This window comes from Phascolarctos cinereus, unplaced genomic scaffold (assembly GCF_003287225.1).
Source record: "Phascolarctos cinereus isolate Bilbo 61053 unplaced genomic scaffold, phaCin_HiC Scaffold_1;HRSCAF=81, whole genome shotgun sequence".
Classification (NCBI taxonomy): Eukaryota; Metazoa; Chordata; class Mammalia; order Diprotodontia; family Phascolarctidae; genus Phascolarctos; species Phascolarctos cinereus.
The window spans coordinates 145,377,869-145,400,131 of NW_027555514.1; the positions used below are offsets into that span (position 1 = coordinate 145,377,869).

A 22,263-nucleotide genomic window follows, 5' to 3' on the forward strand; every position below is an offset into this window, starting at 1 on the left:
GAAGCAGTTGTGGCCTCTCTCCATGCGCCGGTTCCTGGGCTCTGGAGAGCAAGCGGAGGCGCGAGGGACCCGCTGGAGCTGGAGAAGGACCGCGAGCATCCCCAGCCCGGGAGAGGAACCGCCGCTCGGACCAGCGCCATCATGCTGCTGCTGCCCGGGGCGCCGGACGGCCAGGGGACCGCCGTCACCCGAGCTCTGTCGGCGGGTAAGTGGCCGGAGCCGCTCGGTGCCCCCGCCCTCCCCCTCCTGTGGCTCCCCAGCTTGTGCTCCCCAGTCCCTGCCCTCTGCCCCGCCGGACCTCCCAGCCGGACGCTGGCCCCGCCCTGTGACCCGGCGGCGCCTGGAGGCACGAGGGGCCAAAGGGTGCCGCTGGCGAGCGCCGGATCGTGGGGAACTCGGACCGGGCGGAGCCCCCGGAGCGGGGAGCTGAATCGTGAAGGGGGCGCGGGCGATGCCCCCGGGCCCCTCCGGCACCCCGTCCTGCCCATCCTGGCGGGGAGAGGAAGACCCGAGGTCCCCGCAAAGCGGGGAGAAGCCGGGGCCGTGCCCCCCACGTGCCTCCGGCCGCCCATACAAAGCCATCCCCGTGCCCGGCTCACCATGTCCCTCCATCCCCGGGGGCCGGCTCCGGTGCCTCGCTCGCCCCCGGGTCCCCCAAAGCCTGTGGCTGTCAGCCTGGCCGCCACGGCTTCTCCCGAGATTGGCTTTGGCGCGCCCTTAGCGGAGGTCATTTCTGTGTAAAGTTCGTTGTTCAGAAGTTGTCGTGTTGCTGTAGAAACTTCAGTTTGCAAGCTTCCAGAAGCCTGAAACGGCCCCTCTTCCCCTACCAGCTTACACGGGGACATGTTCTTGGGAACAACTCTTAAGTCTGTTATCCAGGTTGTGTTGTGTTTATGGGAGTTCTGGTACGTAGCTGACCAGTCATGCCTTCCATTGAAGATCTTCGCTAAGACTCCTTTCTTCCCTGTGGGGTGGTGAGCCTGGGGTGCTGAGGTCTGCCCATAAAGGACGAAAATTGTTAGGTCCTACCTAGCCATAAAGGTTGGAGTATTCTCGAAGGAAAGAAAGCCTTATTGCTAGAAGGTTGGCTGCCAGATTAATTTTTTTGGACCCACCAGCTGGTGAAGGTGATCTGCTAAATACTTGGACGTGTTGCAGTGCATAGCAGGAAATAAAATCTGATAAAGCCGAGATTTTTGACATACTAAAGTGATCATCTTAAAAGAGAAGGAAATGTCAGAAATAATGCTTCAAATGCCCTAGCTGTGTTGTGCTGATAGAATGTGTTTGAGCTTGATTCTGGCATAGTGCAGTGAGAGGCTTGGATTCCTGAAGCAAGTAAAATGTGAACAGGTATTCAATTCTCTTCAAAGTTTGTGGAGGTAATTTATGAGACAAAACTGTTATCTTTTAGTTATTTGTTATCAAGCAGTAACGATTTACTTTCTTACATGTAGTAATCGTTTATTTAGTTCAGTTTACATTCTCCTCTCCTAAATTTCTTTATTATAGTTTTTCTTGAGTTAGAGCAACTTAACCCTTAGATCTCAAGAATTCCTGGTAAATATCCATTAATTCAAGAAGGACCTTGGAAAACACATTTAAACATGCTGATAATGCATTCACTTTAGCAATGTGTAACCTGTGTTTTGAACACGGGTTCCTGTACACAATGTTAATAACTGTTTAACATCTTTCCAGATGACCCTTGAGGAGGCCTTGTGTTGACCTCCATTAAATAAATTTCACAATGATCATTTTCCTTAGTCTCAGAAAAAATCATTGTTGGCTATTATTGGTGTAAAAACAGTTTGCCAAATTTCTCCTCATTTTCCTGACTACACCCCAATTTCCTAGGAAAGTCAGTAAAATCTTACCTGGGATATGAAGCTGTTTAGTGCATGACTGTTGGCACATGGCACAGAAAGATTTTGGAATATGGGGCTATTAATTGTGTTTTGCTGGGAATTAATTGTGTATTACTAATCCTTCTGGTAGCTTGATTAGTACACCTATTTTCATAAGTGATTATTTTAAAAATTGAAATTTATGAATATATCATTTACTTAACCTTGTTATTTCTTGGGTAAATCCTTTATTTTAAAATAAATTTAAACTCTAAAGTACATTGAAGCTTCTCAATACTTTTCAATCATAGCGTCTGTAATCTGTCAAGTTGAACCCGTGGGAAGATGGTATGAAGCATTTATTAAGAGGCGAAACAGGAATATTTCAGCCTCTTTTCAGGAACTAGAAGATAAGAAAGAATTATCAGAGGAGTCAGAAGATGAAGAATTACAGTTAGAGGAGTTTCCTATGCTGAAAACTCTTGATCCTAAAGATTGGAAGGTATTGTATATAGATACCATTTTAAGTTATGTTGTCATATTTTCCTTGAAATTGTTAAATAGTCTCTCTAAGGGTTTTCAGCTGTTCAAGTGCATTTTCCAGCTATCATAACATTCTAAGATCTTCCTGCCTGATTCCTTTTTTTTTGTTCTTAAAATTACAGTTATTATTTCATCTGGCTTTATAATGCATCATATAGGTTGAGTCATGAGAACTGTTTCTAATTGGTGCTCCTATTGTTGATTAAAAAAAGAAATGTGCCCATAATTCTAAATAACAGTATATTGTGTAGCCTTATGAAAAGCCCTTTTTGCACAAAAGGCCATGAGCACTGCCTACCAATATTACCGATATTTTTTAAAAATGAGAACTTTTCCAGCTCAGTGTAATACTAGGTTTCTAAACTTTCTAGACAGGTGGGGAAAGAAAGGAAAAAATATGCAGAGAAGGAAGCATAGCCTCCAGGAGAATATACCGTATCTCTACAATGAAGGTGTTGTGATGCAGAAGGAAAGAATCTTAGGTTTGAAGAAGACATGGTTTGAATCTTAGCTCTGCTCCTTACTACCTATGCAACCTTGGCAAGCCATTTAACTGGGCCTCAGTTCCTTATCTATAAAATTAGGGGGTTGCACTGCATGGGCTTCTAGGTCTCAACCTTTGAAGCTATGATCCTATGATAAAGGAGGAAAGATGGTCACTCTCCCCCCCCCCCACCTTTGTTGGAGCCCTTCAGTTTCTTTGAGTCTGGCTAGTGCATTGGAATTCCACAGGGACTGTCCTAAGAAGTTACCCTAGGAGCCTTCTATGTCACTACAACAATTTCTGGATTCCATATGTTGGTAGCAGAGAGAAATTCAGGCTCTTAATGTGGAAAAAACCTTTTTTTCCTAGGGACTACTTAATTCATTCTGACTTTATCTGTTCCCTTGGATGTCTCTAGCCTTTTTGCTGTCCATCATTGTCTGTACACCTAACCCAACTCCTCTTCTAGTCTAAGCAGGCTATTGGGTAGTGTTCTTCAATTTAGCCCTGTTATTTAGAGAACTAGCCTGCTCCCATGAGGAGTTGGGGATAAATTTTTCCTAGTAAAAGCATCTGTCTCATTACCACCCTTGGGGCCTAAGGAGTTAGTACAGCAGCTGAACAAAATGGTCCACAGTTTAAGTAAATTGAAAGACACCTGCTTTCCTTAGTTATACAAGCTCATGGAATCTCAAAGGTGGCAGCCTGTCAGTAATTAATTAATAAGCATTTGCTAAGCTCCTAAAATGTGCCAGGCAGTGTGCTGCATGCTGGATGTTCAAAGATAAGAAATGAAACAATTGTGTTCTCAATCTTATGTGCCATTATTACTACTTGAGAGATCCCAGGAGATAGTTTTTTTGTGGCCAACAGGTCCCAGGTACTCTCCCACTCAGTGGATTGTATTTGCTGTTCTTGGTGTAAGCCTAGAGGCAGGAGCTATTCATCTATTCTTTCACACGTCCCAGACTTCATCGTAGCCATGCCCTGGGGAAGGCTTTGTTAGCTGTGCACTTAGCATGACACAAGAGATGAGAAGTGTATTTTTATTGAATTTAAATTTTTTATATTTGTTTTTCAGAATCAAGATCATTATGCAGTTCTTGGACTTGGACATATAAGATATAGGGCTACTCAGAAACAAATCAAAGCAGCCCGTAAGTATTTTATTTTGGTTACTATTTTGGAATGCTTTGAAGTCTGACATAAGAATATAATTATTCTTTTTAAAGGGTGTGAAAAAGCTCTAGATTTAACTATGCCTTTGTAGAATTACACCAGGAAAAACCACCTTGTGGTTAGGGTATATTTGGAGCAACAAAGCCAGAAAACAGATTATTAATATGTATTTTCTCATTTGTCTACTTCTTCGTTCATTAAGGATAAAAGAAATCAGACTGTGGGGTAAATTTTCTCTTGAATGTAAAAAACATTCTTAAAGATGGTCAGCTTTTAGAAGCAAGCTAAGCTTCTGGTCTCTTTGGTAATGAGTTTGGCTTGTATTTAGTGAGAATCAGTGTGCTGTCTTGGGAGGCTTAGTGCATAGAGTGCTGGGCCTGGAGTCAGGAAAACTTGAGTTCAAATCTGATCTCAGGCACTTATTATCTGTGTGACCCTGGGAAAGTCACTTACCTTCTGTTTGCCATAATCCACTGGAGAAAGTTTGGCATTGCAAAGCACTCCAGTATCTTTGCCAAGAAAACCCCATACAGGATCATGAAGAATCAGATGTGATTGAACAGCAGCAACTGTGCTCTTAGGTTGTTATTGCTTTGCTCCAAACTTAGGTCACATTATTCTTGAAATTGCCATATCTTTTTTTTCAATAATGGAGTTATTTTTATTAAAGCCTCATTATATTTCAAATTATTTGGTTAGGAAAATTATGCAGAAATTTTCACCAAGCATTTCAGACTTCAGTTGCCTTAACCACATTTAAACATGTTACTCTCCTCCTATATTAAACATCTGCCTCTTAGACCATTCCCTGTATCTTGTGACTTCACCATATCTCTCCTCAAAAAAATTAATAAAAGCTTAATTCAACCAATTATAACACTGTAGTAGGTGAAGAAAATGACTAGAAATTCATACTTCAGCTTGGGAGGATTTTATCATATTCTATTTTGGAAATTTTGTAATCTGGGTCAGAGGAGCTAAGATTTATGCTGATAAATCTCCAGTTCAGTTCAGAGATTTTAATGCTAGGCATTGGGGAGGGATACAAAGAAATGATAAATGGTGCCTGCCCTAAGAAAAGCTTACATTGTACTAGGAGCTACAGCATCACACCAATAAGTAAATACAATTTAGCAGCTAGGAGTTCATGGGGAAAAGCTTCCTTTATGGGATAACACTTGAGCTGAGCTTTGAAGGAAGTGAAAGAGTCTAAGAAGTAGAGGTGAGGAGGGAGTATCTGCTATTTATGGGAGATAGTTGGCAAAAATAGGGAGAAGTAATGCTGAATTCTGGGAGAAGCAAGTGGGCCCGAGTGTGACGAGGAGCATTGTAAATTCAATAAATCTGGAAAGGTAGACTGGAACCAGATTGTGCAAACCTTTAAATGTACTGATGAGTTTCTCTCTCACCCTAGAGGAAGTAGGGAGCTGCTGAAAATTCTCAAGCAAGGGAGAGATATAATCATCCTTGTGCTTTAGGAAGATTATTTTGGAAGTTAATATAAGATGGATTTAAGAGGGGCTATTGTGGAAGTTCAGATGAGAGGTGATGGAGATCTAAACCGTCATGTTTGTTGACAAAAGGAGATGGATACAAGATCTCACAGAAGTAAAATCTATGAGAATTGGTAACAGATTGGATATGAGAGGGTGAGGGGAAATGAGGAGTCAAAGGTGACTGATTGAAACCTAAGTGATCAGAAGGATAGTAGTAAATAGTAGAGAAGTTTGAATGGGTTGGTCTTGGGAAGGAGAGCCACTTCTTTGTTAGAGATTGGAACAAAAAGGGGAGAGAATAGAGGTTAAAGGAGAAATTTTGACTTGCAGAATAGGCAAGAAGAAGGTACTTAGAACAGAGAGCCTCTCAGCAAAATTAGAGGCAAGTCCCTCTGTTGAAATGTAGTAGGGAAAGTCATATAGGAGGCTTGAGAAGAAGTTTTAGGACAGCTGTTGTGAAGGGTCAGTGGTAATCAGTCAGGAAAGAATAAAATGATTGCTGGCTTGGTGCTCAGTTGAGATAACAGAAATTGGGCTAGACTCAATCTACACAGCACTGTAACTTTCTCCATGGGTGTTCAACCTTCCTGAATAGGAGCAGAGAAGGTAGGGATAGGGTTTGCCAAGGCATGAGCTGCAGTAAGACAAGGGGAAGAGTTTCAAGGGTGGCAGACAGCGTATAATTGAACTGGTTATATAGTCAGCTGAAAAGGACAGAAATTGAGGACAGAACAGGGGTCCTCTCTTATGACCTATATTTTCATTCTACTGTAGCCACACACAGGGATAGTCAGATCCATGTCCAAAAAAACCAAAAGATTATCATTTACAACTAATCATTATCCTTTTGTTAGTCCTTGAACTCAATATTTCAGCAGCATTTGACACTGTTGATATACTTTCCTGTTTAATATTCTCTCCTCTCTTGGCTTCTGTGAAACTGTATTCTCTTACCTCTCTTCCCACCTCTGCTTCTTTCCCTGGCTTTTCTTGTTTCTGTTCTGTAAGATTCTGTCCTCAACATTCTTCTTTTTCAACATTTTCAGCCTTGGCCATCTGCCTTCTATTATTTCAGTTGCTATATCTCTAGCCCATCATCTCTCTAGTTCCACACTTGCATTTCTAATTGTTTGGACATCTGGATTTCCCATACTATCTGAAACTTGTCATGTGCAAAACCTAAACTTTATAATGCCCTCACAATCTGTTCCTTTTTCTGACTCCCCTAATGGTTCCACTGTCTTTGTTTTTTCTTGTTCCACATTTAGTCATCAAGTTCTATAAAATCTAATTCCAAAATTTCACATAAATCATTCCCAGGACTGCCATACTAGTTTAGTACCTAATTATCTCTTGCTTAGATATCACATTAACCCCCTAACTAGTTTTTGCGTCTCTAATGTTTCTTGTCTTTACATAGCAATGTCAGATCCATCTCTAAGGCACTGTTCTTCTAATCATGCTAATTGTTTGCTCAGAGACCTCCAGTTTCTCCCCATTGCCTACCAAATAAAGTCCGAATTCTTTAGCACGATATTCAAAATCCTTCATAATTTGGCCCAGGCTATACCTCCGTGTGTGTGTGTGCGTGTGTGCGCGCGCACGCGCCTGTGTCTCTGTGTGTGACACCTGTAACTTCAGTCTGGATTACTTGCCCTTCTTGACTTGTGCTCTTCCTCTTCCCACTCACTATATTTGTACCTCATCTTTACCATTCGGATTTCTATTCATCTCTAAGAACTGCTTAAATATATATCACCTCTTTTATGAAGGTTTTTCTAAATCTCCCAAATGGAGGCAGTATTTCCTTCCTCTAAAATCCTATATCAATTTCTTGATGCCCCTTTTATTACATTTCTCAATCCTCATAATTGTTTCTATGTGGGTCATTTTTCACCTACTAGATTATAACGTCTTTGAGGACACAGACTATTTCTTTGTGTCTTTATATCATTCATAGTCCTTGGTACAGTATCTTTTGCATAATAGATGTTCAATAAATACTTGGATGGATGTATAGTTGAGCTTATGCCATGATAGGAATTGGGAGGTCAGGGCTAGACTATGTACAGTTCAAGTAAAGAAAGGATTGGAATCACAGGGATAGGCTGAACAGGTCCTGTGCGGTGGTCTCAGAAAGGAAAGTAAGGGGTATATATAGCTTTCAAACTCCAGTGTCCTTAGCCCTTGTACTGAGAAGCATTGTTCTGGACTAGGTAGTTGGCATAGTCAACTGTATGTACTGTGACTTCTGTGACTTTAAAACATGTCAATTGCAGTCTCTTTGTGGAAAAATCTAATCCAAGATCAGTTTGGGTTTTAAAAGTTTGATTTTTGAACATAAAATATTGTGTGTAACTCTGTGTTATATTTTATAATGATAAGCACTGGAAAGTATGTGACAAGAAATTTGAAAACACTTTTTTCTAAACTTTACTTCCATTGCTGCCTCTCTGCAGTGTTATTTTTGGGATCAGGGTGGAGATGGTAACATTGGAAGGATCTTTATAAATGCCACTCAGCAGTTTTAGGTCTGCCTGTTCATCTTGTCTTATTCCATGAATTTACAACATGAAATTCATATGGTAATAGATATTAACCAGTGTGTCATATAATTTATTAGAATAAAGACATATAAGCCAGACATTAATTTTTATCTAACAGTAGTAAACTTAAACTCAAATTTTGAGGCATAGTGTGCATCAAAATAGTTGGAATCCTATGAAAGGAACATTTGGTTATAAAAAACCAAATATAAAACTGTTCCTCTATTAAAGCATAGTACTAGAAAATGAGAATAGTGTTTTACTCATAGAACACCATATTTTGAACCTTTTTCTTTTTTCAGCTGCTACATTTTGGGCCATTCTCTTATTGTTAGGAAGTGGCAGTGGGATGAGGAAGATTTATAGTTGATGAGCTGACAGGATTTGTAGGAATGCAGGGACACTTTTACATTTTTATCCTATAATATCCTCCTCCCTTTTGGAAATGACTTAGCTATCTAAACCTGTATCTTTGAGAACTAATTCTTTGATAAGCAATAAATGCATTAGATGAATTCATATATGTAATAAACTATCTTCATGTTTATATAGTGTCTATTTTTATTAGTGCTTTATATAAAATAAATTAAAACTGGAAAGTATCCTGAGAAGGCAGAGAAGAGTTTTGACTCTGCTGTTGTATTTTTTTATAATTGTAGAAAGAAACTTGTGTCTAGTCAAGGGCCAACATAGGGATAGTGGAGACCTGACAGACTGTAGATTTATTGGTACAAACCATACTTCTCCTAGGAAGATTTAACATTGAAGGCAGTATCCTATAAAATGTATCACAAAGTTATCCTACTTACGTTCTGGAGGATAGTTGAATCACGAATTCTGACGGTTAATTTCCAGTCATACTGGATATTACATATTCCTTCATAAAATATAAATATAATAATGATGATGATAAAATATCTTCCTTCATGAAATTTCCTTTCCTTTCCTTCATTTCTTTATACTCTTTTGGTTGTATGACTGATTCTCTTGTTAGAATCACTGTAGGGGACCAGGAATGAGGCATCTTTGTTTCTTTTCTCAGTACAAACGTAATACTAAAGTAACATTATGACTGACTAACTACCTGGATGAGGAGAAACAGTGACTAGAGAATCAACCTAATTGCCAGGAAGATCTGGATATAAGCCCTGCCTCTACTGCTTTAGGACTATCTAAACCTAGATGTCATTTAACCTCGTAGTTCTTTAGGAAGGTTGTCTGCCTACAAGTTGAAGATGCCACAACCTTCATGGGTTAGAGTAAGTTTCCTAATCTGAGAGTTACAGTAAAATCCCGAGTCCAGGCCCTTTGTCCATATCCAATGAAGTATTAAAAACAATAAATATTAGTTACAATGTTTGCAGAAATAATTTTTAATTTTTTTGTTAAATGAAGCATATAAAATAAGGATTACTTTAAAAACCTTGTTTATTTACAAACTTGATTGTTCACTTTATGTTTACAATGCAGTTTGTTAGCATTAAGGATTTTGGCAGTAGAACAGTTGCTGATCTGCTTTAGTCAAGGAAATTTCCTCACTGGGAATTCCTTATACTAGTGAAATCTCAGATTCAGTTTAAACAAAAAAAGAAAGAAAAAGATTCTGGTAGCTGAATTTTTTCCTTATGCAGATTATTTTAAAATATGAATAGTAACTAACATTTATATAGTTCTTTAATGTTTGCAAATCAGTTTTCTTCGGAAAAGCCCTGTGAAGTAAGTAGTGTAAATATTGTATCTTTCAGACAAGGAAAATGAGTAGTTGAGAGGTTGGATGACCTGCTCATGTTTGCACAGCTAATAAATGTTATGGGGAAGATTCAACCCAGGTTCTGTGGCCCCAAGTACAGTGCCCTTTCCTCTGTACCATGCTAGTTAGAAAGATGTGTAGTTTCTATTTATTTTTATGGATGCAGAGTCTTTGGTAATTCAGATTGTCTAACTTCTAATGGTAAATCATCCAAGAAGATTTTAGTTTACAGTAACATTTAAATGGGGAGTTTACAGTAACATTTAAATGGGGGAGAGGGGGAATCTATTCCATAACCAAGTGTTTGTCATGACATTCAAAATTATCCTTAAGATTCCAGAAATGAATCATTTTAACTTGCTTTTATTTTCAAATACAAAACATTAAGTGACAGAACTTATCCAGACCTGATTCATTTGGTAGATAAAGCGATGGTTTTGAAACATCATCCAGACAAACGAAAAGCAGCAGGTGAACCAATAGCAGAAGGGGAAAATGACTACTTTACTTGCATAACTAAAGGTAAGAAAATACTTTCAGTGGTAGAATTTCTAGTGTTTAATAGATTAATGTAGATCTTTTTCTAGGCTGATATTACTTAATATTGTAAGCAGTATATTTTACTTTACTGTGGGTAACATTAACAAACCATTTTCAGTTAAATAAAATGATTTCTAATAATAGCAGAATTGATTTAGATTTTTTTCTATTTCATGATGACAATTATGACCCACCAGTTTTCTATTCCATTTCAAGTGATAGTCTGAATTAACATATGACATTGTGTTACCACCTGAACTCAGTCAAAAGGAAAAATAAATACTTTTCAAAGCTAGCTTTACTAGTTAAATAAACTGGTTTAAACTAAATAAACTAGTTTAAACTAAAGTAAGAAATTGATTCTGTATTCTAACGCATTGCATAACCCATAATTAGATACAATCTTACATGCAAGAAACTTTATATTAAACATAGGAGTATTTATGTATTTATTAAGGAAAATAAGAACATATTTTTTCCATAATATTAATCACCATTTCCAAATAGTCCTTAATCTTAAAAAGTGTGTGATTTAAAATGAAGTTAACACATTTTTAGGACCAAAATGAAAAGTCTTAAATGCATACCTACTTCTGTCATCCCTATATTCTTTCATTCCTGTATTGTAAGGGTCCTTACTTGCTACCCCTGCCCAAGATTGATTTTTTAGTTATTTAAACTATTGCTTAATAGATGGATATTTAAACCATTGCTTAATCATCTTTACAGCAGAAGGCAACAATCCATTATTGTGCTGTGAAAATAAAAACCTACTTTAACTTGAATACTACTAACACCAGTAAAGTAAGCATTTTCCTCATAGAAACATGTAAAGTCAGGTCATATCTAGTGATGTTTTGTGACCTTGTAACTTTTTTTCCTCAGCTTATGAAATGTTGTCTGACCCCGTGAAAAGACGAGCATTTAACAGTATAGATCCTACTTTTGATAACTCAGTTCCTTCTAAAAATGAAGCAAAGGACAATTTCTTTGAAGTGTTTTCACCAGTGTTTGAAAGGAATTCCAGGTGAGCTACGGCATCACCTTTGAACTTAGAGCCCTGTTGCATGCATATAGAGGTCTTCCATATTTTCTCCTTTTTCTCCTGAAAAATGATTTCACTTTGCCTTATTGCACAAGGAAGAAGAAAAAGAATATCTGTTCTTCCCTTGTAAAAGGATCTAGCAGGCTCAGTTTTCTCCGTTGTTTCATTCCCTAAAATGACAGCCATATTTTGACACATTCTAGAACCTATCTTATGTTTTCCTTACTTTCACAATGCCATATATAATGTGATAATTTTTCTCTTTTTTCCACTGTTTTATTCTCTTGCTGATTAGCACTTTTTCTCCCTTTTGCCCAGTATTAATTGAGAAAAACAATTGTTCTTTTCTCTGAGCAACTGATTACCGTAAAGCTTCTCTGGATGAGGGTGGGTTTACATTTAAGATATTTTTATACCTTTACAATTTTTTAAACTTTCATTGAATCCACTTTTTTTTAGCTAGTATAAACCCTCATAGTGTTTTCCCTTGTTATGATTCAACCTTTCTGCCCTTGAGAGTTATTTTCTCATGTGGCTTTATGTGCAGTCTATTTCCCCACCTCTTATTCCTCAGCTAAGGCACCTAGTATCACTATTTATGTCCTTTCAGGGCTCAACAACCAGGTAATGAAAGTATATGGTATATTTTTGTGTAATAATTACTTTAGATAGGTAACCGTCATTTTTCTACTCCAGGAAAATGCTACCAGTTCTTTAATAGATGCAGGGACCTAGTTCAGAGACCACCTAGTCAAATTATTCCAGTTATAAGTCAAAACCTTTCAATTCAAAGGGTATGAGAGTAGGAAAATTTTTATTTTTCTAAATCTGGGCTTTCAGGTGGGTTTTCTGGTCTCTCAACCTACTTGTCTAACCTCCCAATGATTTCCCTAATTTCTAAGCTCAATTTCTATATCTACTAGCTATTATTTTCACTGTAACACAGAGTATTCTAAAAAAAAAAGTTAAACGAGACATTAGGCTTGCCATAAAAAGGCCTTCATCATAAGATCGTAGGTTTAAAGCTAAATGGACTAAATAGTTTACCTTATCCAAACCCATTTACTTAACAGATGAAGAAATTGAAGTTATAAGGGATGTAATTTGCTCAAGGTCACCCATGGAGTAAAGAATAAGACAGATTTGAAGCCAGGCCCTGTATCTCCAGATTCAGTATGCTTCCCATTTTGCCATATTGCCTCTTTTGACGTGTCATCAGCAAGTGATTAAATGTTTGGGAGAAAAGCCTGCTTCTTCCTTCTTCATGTTTTGGAGAGGACAGCCAAACTACTAGAAAGATCATTACTCCAATATCTCCATCTGTACTTGTACCACTGCTCCATGGTGTTCACCACTAACCATGCTTTTGCTTTCAAACCTCACTTTATGTATAGGGTCTGGCATGTGAACTTTACAAACAGGTAGGGAAGTTAGGAACTGTACTCTACTTCTGTAAAAGTGTCATAGCTTTTTAGCAAGTCTTATAAAAACAGTAAGAAAAGATATCAAACTAACTACTCATATTATGTTTTGAAGGTACATCTTAGGCATAAATAGTTAAAAAGTTGCCTGTTACAAATTATGACATTGAAGTTTCATACCAGCTTTTATGACTGGCTTTACTTTTTATTTTAATATTTCAGATGGTCAAATAAGAAAAATGTTCCTAAACTTGGTGACATGAATTCATCATTTGAAGACGTAGATGCATTTTACTCTTTTTGGTAAGTTAATACACTTATTTAAAATAGTGTTGCCATATTATAAGGATTGTAATTAAAATGTTGATTGGGGAGACTGATTTGCAGAAACTTTATCATAAACTTACTGAAGCCCATCATTTAGAATTTATTGAATGTTTTTTGCTTGAAGCTGTTTTCTCTTTCAGCTGTCTAACCTTTTCTGAACAAATTATTCCAATCCATTTCCTGTTGGTGCAAGATCTCTAGTTATTAAAAGCACTGTGATGAAAAGCATCAACTTTGTATTGGTTAATCCAAATTGAATAGGCAAAAAAAGATTCTCATGTTTGTGTTCCCATCTAATCAAGGACAAGGTTATTAATTTTCATTAATAATTTACTGATTCTTATATATACCAGTTCATACACAAAAATGAAAACTGGATGAATTTTGTAATACAGAAAACTTTATTTTCTTGGTTAATCTCAAGTGAGTACTAAGAAGAATGAATGGGCATGGAGTCTTTTTATCAGTTAATGATTCAACAGGCAGTTATTAAGTACTTATATATGCCATTTTGGGGAGGGGAAAAAGATACAAATACAAAACATAATAAAGTGTTCCGTGGCTTCAAGGAACTTATAACATGGGAACAATAAAATTCACTTTTATAAATTAATGGTTTTTACTTAATATACGATATATTAGGAAAATGATCACCTGTTATGGTTGCCTTTACCTGGTCACAAAGTTAAAAAAAAATTAGGCAGCAAAGGAGGGGTAGGAAGTAGGACAATTAAGTGGAAAAGAATTCTGTGAGAAATCTCAAGAAACTGAAGAACATGTGGTAATTGGGAGTAAATGGGTATAATAAAATTTTATGCCTAAATCTATTTAAAATGAAAACAAGGAAAGATGTTCTTTGTTGACAGAAAATTAAGTAGGTACCAATTAATCTAATTACTATTTTCATCTTTTTACTAAAGTATATATCATTATGCACGTAACAGCTTAAAAACTTAAATTATTTATAGCTATAATTTTGTGTTTATTAATTTTCTATTTCAGGTATAACTTTGATTCTTGGAGAGAGTTTTCTTATTTAGATGAAGAAGAAAAAGAAAAAGCAGAATGGTAAGTAAAGTCATTAACAAGTAAAGTGGTTTAGCTCACTTTTTTGGAAATGGGAGGATTTATTTAATTTTGGGTATCTTGAAAGTTATAAAACATTCTTAAGCTTTCTTTCACAATGAGGAAATCTTCATAAGTTAATATTACTCATCAGATAGTAACAGTTCTGTTTATGAGGTGGTGGCACACCTCCATACCTTTTAGATGTTTCCAAATTATATCATATAGACTTAATGGGTAGAAGGTACTTACACATATAAAATAGGATATATTCCAATTAGGAAGTAAAAGCCCTAAATCTAGACCTAAGGATAAATGTCCCTGGAGCATGGAGATCTTAGTGTACCATTGATAGCAGGACAATGCCAATATCCTTATGTAGGGATTTCTCTTACAGTCATCTACTGTCTTTAATAAAATCAGTATGCCCTCTGAGGTCCTATAACATTAATAGCAGTTAAGAACTCTGTGCCACTTACCAACTAGGTGTCTTAGTAGGGATAGAGTACTGAGCCTTGCATCAGGAAGACTCACCTTCCTGAGTTCAAATCTTACCCCAGACACTTAATGAACTGGAGAAGGAAATGGCAACCTGCTTCCGGTATCTTTGCCAAGAAAAGCCCAAATAGGGTCAAGAAGAGTTGGACATGACTGAAAAAAAGACTGAACAAGAGCAAAAAACCACTTACCATTTACCATGTAAATTTACTCTGAATGGGAATTTGCTAAACCTCATTTTCTGTTAGGGATGGAGGAATAAATGAATGACTGAGCATCTATTTAAGTAAGCATTGTGCTAAACACTGGGGATACAAATACAAAACACAAACAGTTTCTGTTCGAAAGGAGTTTACTTTCTAACTGGAAGAGACAGCACATAAAAGGGAGTGGTAACCAGGGAGGAATATTTGGTTGGGAAAGTAAGAGATGGCAAGTAGATCCATACAGAAATAGAGATTGATACACACTTTCCAGTGGCAATGTCAGTAATGATTATGGTTCCAGAACCAGAAAGAGGATTAAAGGAAGCAGGTACAGCAGATAGTATACGTGGCATCCAAGTGGCTGGTGAGATAATTAGGTGGGTGGTAAAGTGTCTGGAATTGGCAAGTGGCCAGATAGAGTGGGTGACATGATATACTTGCCAATCAGGACAGTGGGGCCAGGGTAAGAGTTCTAGAAGTGGTGATCTTTGGTCCTTGGAGGGAGTAAAGTGAAAAAACCCTACAAAGTTCTTGCCCCAGAGGCAATCATCAGTGTTACGGGTTTGGTTTTTGTTTTTGTGTTTTTTTTTAATAGCCATGGAATGACAGAAATGGATAGAGTCACCTGTGCAATTAGGTCTTCTCTATCCAGAAAATTTTTGCAAAGGTTTTACCCACTAAAGTCCTCTCAGCACAGAACTGAGCCAAACAACAGGAAAAAGCGGGTCGTAGCAACAAGATCCAAAGATAACTTGATTATATCTGAGCAATCACAATAAGACAAGAAAAAAATAAGAGGGAATAAAAAAAGTGGAAACAAAACTCAGTTTTTGCATATGCTATGATGGTCTAGTAGCTAGAAAAACTTAAAAGAATCAGCTAAAATTTAATTGAAACAATATAGTCAGCAAAGTTTCAGGATATGAAACAAAGCCACATAAATTATTAGCCTTTCTGTATATTACTAACAAAACCTAGCAGGAAGAAATAGAAAAAAAAATTCTGTTCAAAATAACTACAGAATTGATGAAATACTTGGGAGCCTACCTACCAAAACATGTAGAGGAACCATAAGAATGGAATTGTAAAACATTTTTCATAGAAGTAAAGACAGAACTAAACATTTGGAGAAATGTTAATTGTTCATAGGTAGGCTTTACCAATATTTTTTAAATGACAGTCTACTTAATTTAATTATTCAGTGCCTTAACAGTCACACTATGAAATGATTATTTTATCAAGCTAGAAAAAATAATGAAATTCTTGTGGAAGAGTAAAAGGTCAAAGTCAACATTCTCGAGGGAAATAATGAAAACAAAAAGGAAAGAAGAGAACTTAGCAGTAAGCTAAGCTATATTACAAAGGAGTAATCATAAAAATGATTTGGTACTGGCTAAAAAATAGAGAGGTTGATTATTGTAACTGAGTAAGTATACAGTATAAATAAGCAAATGAAGACAATGCTGTGTTTGTTAAACCCAGTTCTCAGCTTAGGGTTGCTCAGTGGATAGAGTGTTGAGTCTGGAGTCAGAAAGATGTGAGTTCATATGTGGCTTCAAACACTTAATAGCTTTGTGACTCTGGGCAAATCACTTAATTCAGTTTACTCATCTATCAAATGGGTATTATAATAATAGCACCTACCTCCCCAGGATTGTTGTGAGGATCGATTGAGATAATTGTCAAGTGCTTAGTACAGTGCCTGACATGTAGTTAAGTGCTGTATAAACATTAGCTGCTGCTTAGCTGTTGGGATAAGTCTTACAGAAAATAGGTATAAACCAACATCTCATACCGTATAAACACTAAATGAATAAGATATAAAGGGTAACATTATCAACACTAGAGGAGCAAGGAAGAAATTACCTGAAAGTCTATGGATAGGGGAACAGTTCATGGCCAAACAAGATACAGAGAAGATTACAGAAGAGAAGCTGAACAGTTTTTATTATATGAAATTTAAAAGGGTTTGCACAAACAAACCAATGCAGGGAAACAGGTAATTGGACAAAAAAACCAAAACAAAACCAACTTTGTAGCAAGTTTCCCTAAAAAAAAAAAGGTCAAAAGATGTGACTAGGCAATTTGCATAAAGCAGGGCTCTTAAAAGAATTCCTGAAAGTCTTCTGCCCTGCTCTAAATTCCTTGTGGGCTGAGGATCCAGGGGCACAGTCTTAGAAGATTTTTTTCTTTTGCATATATGTCCTGTTCTTCCCCACTTCCCTTAGAGGAAAGCTGTGGGTACTCCATGAAATTGGAACAGAAGAAACCACTCATACACTACAGTTCCACTCAGCTACAGTCTTAGCTTGTAGAAAGTTAGTTCCTCACAGCCTTCCATCTCCTTCCATAGACATCAGTTGTGATGTTGTGACCACAGTAATTCTTCAAGGCCTTCGTATATGGACAGAAGGGCTTCCGCCATAGAAATTTATGCATGATAGGTCTCTGAAAGTATATCCTCAGTGTAAAGACCAGTTCACTCCAGACTACATCTGGCCATATCTTGGCCACATCTTAGCTAAACTTTTGTGAGTGTATTTGAGGGATGCTTCTTTATATCATGACCTCTCCTGACTTCACTAACTTAATATTAGCATCATCCCTTTAAAGATGGTAATTTGTGCCATTTTAACCTTAGAAATCATTGCTTCTAAGTATAGAACTATAGAAAATACTGCATTTTCCAAATGTTTACCATTTTACAGTCGTGATGAGAGGAGGTGGATTGAAAAACAAAACAGAGCAGCTAGGGCACAAAGGAAAAAAGAAGAAATGAACAGAATAAGAACATTAGTTGGTAAGTATACATTGTTTTTCAAAATATTTAATTAATTGGGGGGGACTAAATATTCACAGTGTTTTCTTCCTTCTGATAGATAATGCATATAGCTGTGATCCTAGGATAAAAAAATTTAAGGAAGAAGAAAAAGCCAAGAAGGAAGCAGAGAAGAAAGCAAAAGTAGAAGCAAAGAGAAAGGAGCAAGAGGCAAAAGAAAAAGTAAGTTGACAATTTTCAAAGTTGTCTAGTGGTGTGAATTTATTCAGTCAATCAATAAACTTTTTTTTTTTTTGGCTAGGCAGTGGGGTTAAGTGACTTGCCTAGGGTCACACAGCTAGTAAGTGTTATGTGTCTGAGGCCAAATTTGAACTCAGGTCCTCCTGAATCTGGGCCTGGTGCTCTATCCACTGCACCACCTACCGGCCCCAATCAATAAACACTTATTAAGCATCTACTATGTGCTAGGCTACTGTGCTAAGTACTAGAGATAGAAAAAGAAGGAAAAGACAGTTCTTGCCTTCAAGAAGCTTATAATCTAATGGAAACAACATTCAAACAAATACATACAAGCAGGTCATATACAGGATAAATAGGAAATAATTAACAGAGGGAAGGCACTAGAATTAAGAGGGCTTGGAGAAGGCTTCCTGTAGAAGGTGGGATTTTAGTTGGGATTTGAAGGAAGCTAGGAAGGTCAGTAATCGGAGTGGAAGAGGAGGAGGAGCATTACAGGCACAAGGGAAAGCCACAGAAATGTGGAGTATTTTGTTAGTGGAACAGCTAGGATGTCAGTGTCACTGGATCAAAGAGTACATGTCAGGCAATAAGATATAAGAAAACTGGAAAGCTGGGATGGGGCTAGGTTATGAAGGACTTTGAACAGCAAACAGCATTTTGTATTTGCTCCTGGAGTTTATAAAAATATACCACAAGATAAAAATTGCTCATTAGTCTACAAGCCTACTAAAAACATAGAAAACCTAGGGACTTAAACTTAAAAGTGTTATTTCTAATAGATAATTTGCGTAATTAGTAGCAAGAGAGAATCTTAATTATGAACACTTATCAAGCATTTACTGAGAATATATTGGATGATGCAGGTAGTGTAAATATCATGGAAGCATTTGATATCTTCAGTAACATAGTAGCTAATGTCTAATATATTCCTATCGAAATGGTACATATATGAAGGAATTTATTATTCTGACCATACTGTGGTCAGTCTTTGTTCTTCAATAAGATGATTTCAGTCTCAACTATTTTATGAATCAAAATATTCATTGAAAGATTGGAATAATTGTTTAAGGTCATTGAACAGTGGCACATTCCATTTTCAATGCAAGATAGTTTCTTGTTTCCCTGAATATAGCAAAGGCAAGCTGAATTAGAAGCAGCTCGATTAGCGAAGGAGAAAGAAGAAGAAGAAGTTAGACAACAAGCATTACTGGCAAAGAAAGAAAAGGAAATTCAGAAAAAAGCCATTAAAAAGGAAAGGCAGAAACTTCGAACTTCATGCAAGGTATGTCAGTCTTGGTGAAGCAAAAACTCTTTTCACGTACCAAATACGACTATAGTTCTAGAACTGGAAGGGACTGCAGAGGCCAGCTTGACCAACCTCCTTTTTAATAGACGAGAAAACTGAAGGCTTAAGTGACCTGTGCAAAGTTACATGATTAGTGTCAAATGCAGGATTTGAACCCATGTACTCCGACCAGAGCTCTTCCCTGTGTAGCAAGCATTTATCAGATGCTTTATTATATGCTAGGTACAGTGTCTCCAAAAATAAAAACTAATCAGTTTCTCCCCAGTATGACACATGTACATAAAATAAATGCAAAATAATTTCATTTGGGGCATGGAGAGCACTGGCAACTGGAGAGGTGAAGATAGGTCTTGGGTAGGGGGTGGCATGTTGAGATAAGCCCTGAATGAAGCTAGGGATTCTAAATGGCAGCGGTTAGGGGAGAGTACGTTCCAGGCATGGAGGTAAGCTTATGCACACAGAGACAGGAAATTTATGATATCCACCTTTTACATAGTAGGTACTCAAAGTAATTTTTTTTAATAACTTTCAATCCCTCCTGCCTGGCTAAACTTTTCTCCCCACTTTCCTAGCTGTAATTTTAGATTTGCATATCTTTCACTGTCTTCCTAAGTTTGATTATATTAACTAGTTTCCAGTTGCCCTAGTGTAATTGGTATATGATAATGGTATTCATTAGTTTTAAATATTAAGTAAATGTGTTTGGGGTTTTTTTTGCTTACCAGCATCTCATATTTATCATCGTGCCAGGTGATTAACGCTTTTACTGAAATATAAACTCTCTGGTAGTAGATGTTTATACTTAGGAATAGATGGAGTAGCATGCTCAGCTTAACTAATGAAGGAAAGTTCTGTTACGGGGATGACACTACTTCTGTATCCATAAGCAATTTCTTGGGGACTTAAATTGGCTCATAATAGCTATAAGGCTCGTTTGCTCTGCATCCATAGCCTACAAAAGATGACTTTTATAGCTGTGAAGAACTTGGCCAGATTCCCCTAGGAGTTTGACTGAAAGTCAGAAGCTTTGACATAAATTAAACTGCTAGGATTTTCAAAGGTTCGTGTATAAAATCTGTTTAGCTATGAAATTGGTCTTGTAAATCAACAGTAATTTGCATTAATATGTACACAACAAAATTATATGTTTGTGCTTTCTAGAATTGGAATTATTTTTCAGACAGTGAGGCAGAGTGTGTTAAAATGATGGAAGAGATTGAAAAGCTTTGTGATCGTCTTGAACTTACAAGGTATGATCACCATCTTACTGTCAATCTCTATCAAGAAGCTAGCCTTTTCTTTTTTCGGTTTAAAAATTATAACCATAATACTTAGTATATTAATTTATTAAACTCTGAAACAGTTAATGTTGCTTTCTAAATACCACTGATATATTCTGAGAGAAACTTAGGCCATATATCATGGTTATGATCTTAATAACAGTACACAAACTAATCAATATTAATTGCTCAAATGTGTATATATAGCCACTTGTTTTACAAATGTATATACAGAGATATATAAAAACAGATTTCAAGAAAGAAAAACAGCAAATGCTAAGATTTGGAACTATAGTTGAACAAAGCTAGAGACTAAAATTGCATGATGAATATTGGGTAGTTATAGATCGATTTCTTCATTATGAAAGTTAGATGCTCAAACAAATAGCACCCTTTCTTACATATTGGCACTTAAATTTGTAACAATGGCAGCTTTGCTGGGCTGTAAAATTGCAATAAGAAGTCACATAAAATTAAATCAGCTTCACATTTAGTAACATAAAGGGATTGGCTGTTTCAGTGCAATGTGAGGTGGTTCCTCTAAGTGAAACTCAGTATCCTTAAACACAAAAAGTTAGCCTTTTCTATTAAATTTGAATAAAATTTCATGTTCCTTTTAAACATTTAGCTTGCAGTGCTTGAATGACATTCTTATATCTACTACAAAAGAAGAAGGGAAGGCTGCTGTGGAAAAGCAGGTAATATTCTTTTAGCATATGCATTATTACAGTATGTATGATGTGTTGAACTAATTGGCTGTAGTTGGTACACAGTTATTGTATTTACCTTTGTCTCCTACTCATAAAAGTGCATATAGATTTAGAGAATTCAGAGCTGACATGAACCAATCAAGAGTGTCTAATCCAGTCCCCCTTACTTTATAGATGAGGATGAAACTAAGGTCCAGAGAGATTAACCCTTAGAGCCCTAATAGGAAATTTTCATTAAATCTTGTACTTTTCAAAATAACTTTTCCCAGCTCTGTTTCTAGCTGTAGAACTGAACCAAAATAATAGTGAGATTTTTTCTTTCCCTTAAGGATCATTCCAAGATCATTTAGTAGGTGAAAGAGATGAAGATCTAAAGGCAATAAAGCGCATCCAGATTTCTTCACCTCAACTCACCTGATCTGATATTTTTTTCCAACTTGGTTATACATTATGACTTTTTCATATAGGGTATGGATATTGTACATTTCATCTTGTGGTCTTTCATGGTGAGAGCAAATATATTTTGTGCAGATTTTCATCACTTACATAAAAACAGAAAATTAGAATCATGGCTTATTTCAGTTTTTGAAAATTAGACTTAATTGAATATCAGCATGTCAAAGAGCGTACTACAATATGAATTTACTAAAGATAGCAGCTAAGACTTTCTGGGTTGTGTTTGTGCTTTCTTGCTGTAAAAGTCATGTACTAACAGAATTTTTTCATTTAACTTGTGAGAAAATGGTTGTATGTAGTCTTAATTTTTCTGTGTTTGTATTGCATTTATATGAACTAAGCCTAATTGAGCTTAGTTGACACACTTAAAATCTAGACAGTTTTTAAGGAGTAGTTTAATTGGTAATGTGTTCTGGCTTTCAATTTACCTTGCCAAGTATTTATTTAGTATCAGTTAGGTACCTTGGAGATGACTATAACAAAAGTTGACATTTACTTTCATAAAAACAGTCCTGTGAGGTAATCATTCAAAATATCATCATTTC

At 36.7% G+C, this 22,263-nt stretch overlaps 1 protein-coding gene across 2 annotated transcripts in view; it reads left to right on the forward strand.

Moving 5' to 3' along the window:
• Positions 1 to 22,263, forward strand: part of DNAJC2 (DnaJ heat shock protein family (Hsp40) member C2) — a 32,990-nt gene continuing 10,727 nt past the window's right edge. For both annotated transcript variants that reach the window (XM_020984530.2, XM_078154517.1), the window contains exons 1-12: positions 1 to 205; positions 2,159 to 2,349; positions 3,956 to 4,031; positions 10,269 to 10,367; positions 11,271 to 11,412; positions 13,074 to 13,154; positions 14,181 to 14,246; positions 17,656 to 17,747; positions 17,827 to 17,948; positions 19,099 to 19,248; positions 20,434 to 20,522; positions 21,181 to 21,250. In XM_020984530.2, coding sequence (XP_020840189.1) covers positions 142 to 205; positions 2,159 to 2,349; positions 3,956 to 4,031; positions 10,269 to 10,367; positions 11,271 to 11,412; positions 13,074 to 13,154; positions 14,181 to 14,246; positions 17,656 to 17,747; positions 17,827 to 17,948; positions 19,099 to 19,248; positions 20,434 to 20,522; positions 21,181 to 21,250 — 1,242 coding nt within the window. In that variant the 5' untranslated portion in view covers positions 1 to 141. The remainder of the gene's footprint in view (positions 206 to 2,158; positions 2,350 to 3,955; positions 4,032 to 10,268; positions 10,368 to 11,270; positions 11,413 to 13,073; positions 13,155 to 14,180; positions 14,247 to 17,655; positions 17,748 to 17,826; positions 17,949 to 19,098; positions 19,249 to 20,433; positions 20,523 to 21,180; positions 21,251 to 22,263) is intronic.